The sequence below is a fragment of the Arachis ipaensis genome, chromosome B02 (assembly GCF_000816755.2).
Source record: "Arachis ipaensis cultivar K30076 chromosome B02, Araip1.1, whole genome shotgun sequence".
In the NCBI taxonomy this organism is placed as follows: domain Eukaryota; kingdom Viridiplantae; phylum Streptophyta; class Magnoliopsida; order Fabales; family Fabaceae; genus Arachis; species Arachis ipaensis.
In genome coordinates, this window is record NC_029786.2 from 80,906,896 (window position 1) to 80,912,674 (window position 5,779).

The 5,779-nt window shown below is 25.2% G+C and overlaps 1 protein-coding gene across 1 annotated transcript; it reads left to right on the forward strand.

Annotated features, from left to right (window-relative positions):
* On the forward strand, nucleotides 214-761 carry LOC107627462 (snakin-2-like). Its single transcript, XM_016330294.2, has 2 exons — nucleotides 214-221; nucleotides 420-761. Exons 1-2 carry the CDS (start codon nucleotides 214-216, stop codon nucleotides 652-654), a joined length of 243 nt encoding a protein of 80 aa, XP_016185780.1. The 3' UTR covers nucleotides 655-761.

Consider the following 5,779-nt stretch of genomic DNA (forward strand, 5'->3'; position numbering starts at 1 on the left):
AAGTATTTATTGCTAAAATTTGTCCGCATACACATATAAAAAAAATAAAAAAATAAAAGAATAGATCAATACAGATATAAACACTCTAGATTTATGTATTTAGCTTATTGCAAGAGTATCCGTTTCGTATCCGCGACGGATACGGATACGTCAATGTTTTAGACGTGTCTCTGTGCTTCCTAAATAGTCAAACTCAATTCCAGGAATATAAAAATGGAAAAGTATATGGAATCAAGAGTAACCAGTCAAAAACTAAACAAAACCACATTAATTTATATTAATAATTAATTAATTTTAAAATTTTTAAATTCAAAATTTAAAAAATTTAAAATTGATTAAGTAAACCTAATTAAAACCTATAAAAACCTTCCTCTTCTCTTTTACATTAACCTACCCACCTCCAACAATCACACACACAGACTCTTCTCTCTCACTGTCAGGCCCTCTCCGCCTCCCCACCGCGACCCAATTCTCTATAGCGGAGCATGTGCTACAAGGTGCCGGTTATCATCTCGTTCAAATCTCTGCCACAGAGCCTATGAAACTTGCTGCCAGCGCTGCAACTGTGTGCCGCTGGGCACCGCCGGCAACCAAGAAGTGCGCCCTTGCTATGCTAGCTTTACCACCCACGGTGGCAAGCGCAAGTGCCCTTAATTCCAACCAATTACTTAATTAAATCCATGCATGTGTATATTGCTTCATCACCACGCTCTCAATAAACTCATGGAAGAATAATAATTGTTTACTCGTTTTTTTTTCAATCCTTGTTGAATCAATAATCATTATTGTGCGAATTTGGTGGTTTCTTTTTCTTTTTATTTTGTTTATATATGTACCTTAATTTGCTGTACGGTTGTATCAATTATGTCATTAATAAAAGAATTTACTATTTTATGTCGATATTGTTCTCTGCGTTTTGGGATATTAGGTGCTGTTTTGATGATTAAAGAGACTGCAAACTACACACTTGATCTTAGCCAAAAAGAGTCCTTGAACAATTACAGAAATATAAAAAAATATTCATTTAATATGAAAAAAATATCCTAATACTTAACAAAAAAAATATTCAGTTATATTTTAGCAAAAATAATTAAATATCTATAAAATTAAAAAAAAAAGTATAAAATTCTTAAACAAATAGAGACATTCACATTTGTAATACAAAAAAACCAGAAAAATATATAAAAGAACATCGATTTAGTATAAAAAAGAAACATTCTGATATTTAGTAGAAGAAACATCCATATATATTAATTCGTAGAGATTTTGGATTCACCCGGAGGTATTTGGCTGATTTTTTGGCTAATATCCTTTTGGTTCCTAACATTATTGTATAAAAATATTCTTCTAACCACACGTGTTCCCAAGTAGTGCTATAATGCAATTTGTAAACATCCAAAATGAAAACAGAATGCAAACATCCAACAGTGTAAGAAGCAGTTACAATCTACAGCATCAGTCAGCAAGTTTTTCTGTTTATTGTTGGCTATGTTATAATGTCTAGCTTATCACATTAATGGAATCACATCATTGAAGAATAAAATAATGTTTACGGTGTTGTTGCCACCTGAGGCCTATGCCAGATTCATAAGCAGAATTTGTTTTGGTTGGCATTTGCATATCTAAAACAGAAACACCATAGTGTTGTTCTAGAAAGTACTGTATCTTACATCTAGCCAGTCATAATCATGTTACCACATATTGTATGGGATACCTTAAGAAGAGTAGTTTTTTTTTTTCTTAATAGCTAGTTTTTAGGATGCGGATTCTCACTTTATTTAGGTGCTTAACAATTTTGGTTATCTAAATTGTTCTATGAGAGTTTGAATTCTATAATGTTTATTGTAGAGAAAAAAAAATTTAATATCACATTATTATTAAAATTTAGCTAATATTTAATTAATAAAAAAAAGTGAGTAATTTCACACTATTAGATTTAATATCACATTATTAAAAACACTAATAATAACTAATTAATAGCTACAAATTACAAAATCTGCTAGTCCTTAACACTCATCGTAACCTTTTCTTGTAAGCACCAGGATACAGCTTATGAAGAGAAAAGTGAAGCATTTGACAGATTGTTGGAAAGTGTTAATATGATTGCCTACAAATCTTACAATCGGATATATAGTACCCATTGATTTATGGACGTACCAGAAACAAGATAGATGACTGATGACCCTATGAACCAGGGTGAGAAAAAAAAAACACGAAAAAATGTGAAAAATGTATCACATAAAACTACTAAAACCTTACAAGTTACAATGGGCAATAGTTCCGTGCATTATAGATGTAATAATGTGAAAAATATATATTTTTTATTTTTTGAATATTTTTATTTTTATTATTAAAAATTTATTAAATATATTAAAATAAAAAATATTTTTTATTTTAATATATTTAATAAATTTTTAATAATAAAAATAAAAATATTCAAAAAATAAAAAATATATATTTTTTATTTTTTGAATATTTTTATTTTTATTATTAAAAATTTATTAAATATATTAAAATAAAAAATATTTTTTATTTTAATATATTTAATAAATTTTTAATAATAAAAATAAAAATATTCAAAAAATAAAAAATATATATTTTTTATTTTTTGAATATTTTTATTTTTATTATTAAAAATTTATTAAATATATTAAAATAAAAAATATTTTTTATTTTAATATATTTAATAAATTTTTAATAATAAAAATAAAAATATTCAAAAAATAAAAAATATATATTTTTTATTTTTTGAATATTTTTATTTTTATTATTAAAAATTTATTAAATATATTAAAATAAAAAATATTTTTTATTAAAATAATTCTTTTCTAACAACTTAATGACACTCAAACAAACATTATATCAAATATCAATGATTTGCCGACTGTATTATTAAAATGGGACTGACCAAAAATCACTTTTAAATATGCATGTAGATACTAGATAGTATTTTGGTAATTAAAATGATTGCTAACTAATATTTAATAGAGCAATAAAGCTTGTAATGTTAAAAAGACAAAAAAAAAAAATAGTCAAAATTTATCTTATTTAATTATTATTAATTATTTTAAAAATTAATTAATACTAAATAAAATAAATTATAAGTATTTTTAACTAATTTATTTTGGTTACCAAACATTTCTGTTATCCTTATTCAGTTCTGCATTGAGTATTGATTTATTGTGAATCTTTTCCACATGTGAATTTCTTTTACATTTTACGTGCCTTTATTGGGCTAGGTATGAGGCATTTGTATTTAAGGGGAAACTATCTGAGCAAGTGTTGAAGAATAAAATAAAGACTAATAATAATAAAAAACTGTAATAATAATATTCATTAAGTGACTTTAATCGTAATTGATTTGTGATTCTTTTGTTTCATTTCATTATCATTTAGGAGTAGAAGAAAAGTAAAGGCCTTGTTTCATTTTATTATCATTGCTACAAGAAACATAAAGACTGCATAGGTTTAGAGGCAAAAATCATCTTAGTGCAATTGAAGCACAATCAGGAACGTCGGCATTAAGTACTTAAAAATCACGACTTTAATTTAATTGAAGGTGCATTTTATGGTGTAGAAATAAAATTATTTTTACATGTGTAGAAAGATAGGTGTCAATATATTAGTAGTTCATGTTGATGGTTTTTGGATAGGAAAGAATTAATTAGACTACACAATTGTTGATTTATTGGATCCACAAAAAGAAAGAAAGTGTATGACATTGTATTTGTGCCATAGAAACAACCTATTAGATTTTTTTATTTTAATAAATTGAATAAATATTTTATTTATTAAAATGAATAATTTAAAAAATTATTACCATATAGACGAGATATATGTATTTATAAATATAAAAATATATTTTATAAAAATAATAAAAAATATTAATAATTTAAATTAGACCAAATTTTTAAAAAATAGAACATTTCAATTAATAAAGATGGACGATCTTAACCGTACTATTTCCATCTACTGACGTTTTTTATTAGAATTTACACTAAATGTCTAAATCAATTCAAATAATAACAAGGCTGGATTCGAATCCCCAACACTTGCTTAAGCAAACTAGTGAGCTAACCACTAGACCAAGTTCATTAATTAGTTAGTTAAAACCGCCTATTTCTTCTGTTATTTTGAAATTGCTCATCTTTTCTATTATTTGAAACTGCTTATCTTTCTTATTATTTGAAATATTCTATTTTTAAGAGTTTGATTTAATTTAAATTATTAATATTTTTTATTATTTTCAAAAATTATATTTTTATATTTATAAATACACATATCTCGTTTACACTATAAACGAGATAATTTTTTATATATCTCGTTTACAATAAGGAGATATATGAAAATTGAAAAAATACACATATCTTGATACGGGTAAAATTATCTCGTTTATAGTATAAACAAGATAAGAGATGCTGATGTATTTTTCTAATAATTTTTAAAATTATTTATTTCAAAATAATAAAAAATATTAATAATTTAAATTAAATCAAACTCTTAAAAATAGAATATTTCAAATAATAAGAAAGATAAGCAGTTTCAAATAATAGAAAAGATGAGCAGTTTCAAAATAACAGAAGAAATAGTCGGTTTTAACTAACTAATTAATGAACTTGGTCTAGTGGTTAGCTCACTAGTTTGCTTAAGCAAGTGGGGGTTCGAATCCCGCCTTATTATTATTTGAATTGATTTAGTGTAAATTCTAATAAAAAACGTCAGTGGATGGAAGTAGTACGGTTAAGATTGTCCACCTTCTATATTAATTGAAATGTTCTATTTTTAAGAATTTGGTCTAATTTAAATTATTAATATTTTTTATTATTTTTATAAAATATATTTTTATATTTATAAATACATATATCTCGTCTACATGGTAATAATTTTTTAAATTATTTATTTTAATAAATAAAATATTTATTCAATTTATTAAAATAAAAAAAATTAATAAGTTGTCTCTATGGCACAAATATAATGTCACACACTCTCTTTTTTTTTGTGGGTCCAATGAATCAACAATTGTGTAATCTAATTAATTCTTCCTTATTCAAAAGCCATCAATATGTAGCACAAATACAATATCACACACTCTCTTTTTTTTGTGGGTCCAATGAATCAACAATTGTGTAGTCTAATTAATTCTTCCCTATTCAAGAGCCATCAACATGAACTACTAATGCATTGACACCTATCCTTCTACACATGTAGAAACAATTTCATTTCTACACCATAGAATGCACCTTAATTGAAAGTACAATTGGAATAGGCTAAAGGAATTTATAACAAGTCTTAGTTATCATTTCAAGTAGTATGGCATTTGAATTTGACCTTAATACGGTGTTTATGTTAGAAGGAGTTGATGAATTTGAATAACAGACAGACTCATCTAATGAAGTTGTTGCCAATCAACTAATTTTTGAGAATATGAAAAACCACACTAGCTCTAATGAGGTATGGTAATAAACCGATTTAATTTTTTTTGTGTGTTTTTATGTGCAATTATAATTATACTGTACTAACAAAGTTCATACACATTGATACATGAGCATCTTAAGCACTTTTCATTGGCATTTGTTATAAAAAAAGTTGTGATTTTTGCTTGATAATTATATAATTTTTAAGGCTATTCTATTAGTACTTTGATTTCCTTGCTTTCATGATTCTTGTACAAAAATGTTAGAAAAGAGAAGTAAAGGCACAAGGAGGAACAAAAAATTGAGGACAAGTGCAAAGAGAATTGATGGATGCTGTCAACCATGACCTCTTCGTACTTCAACAA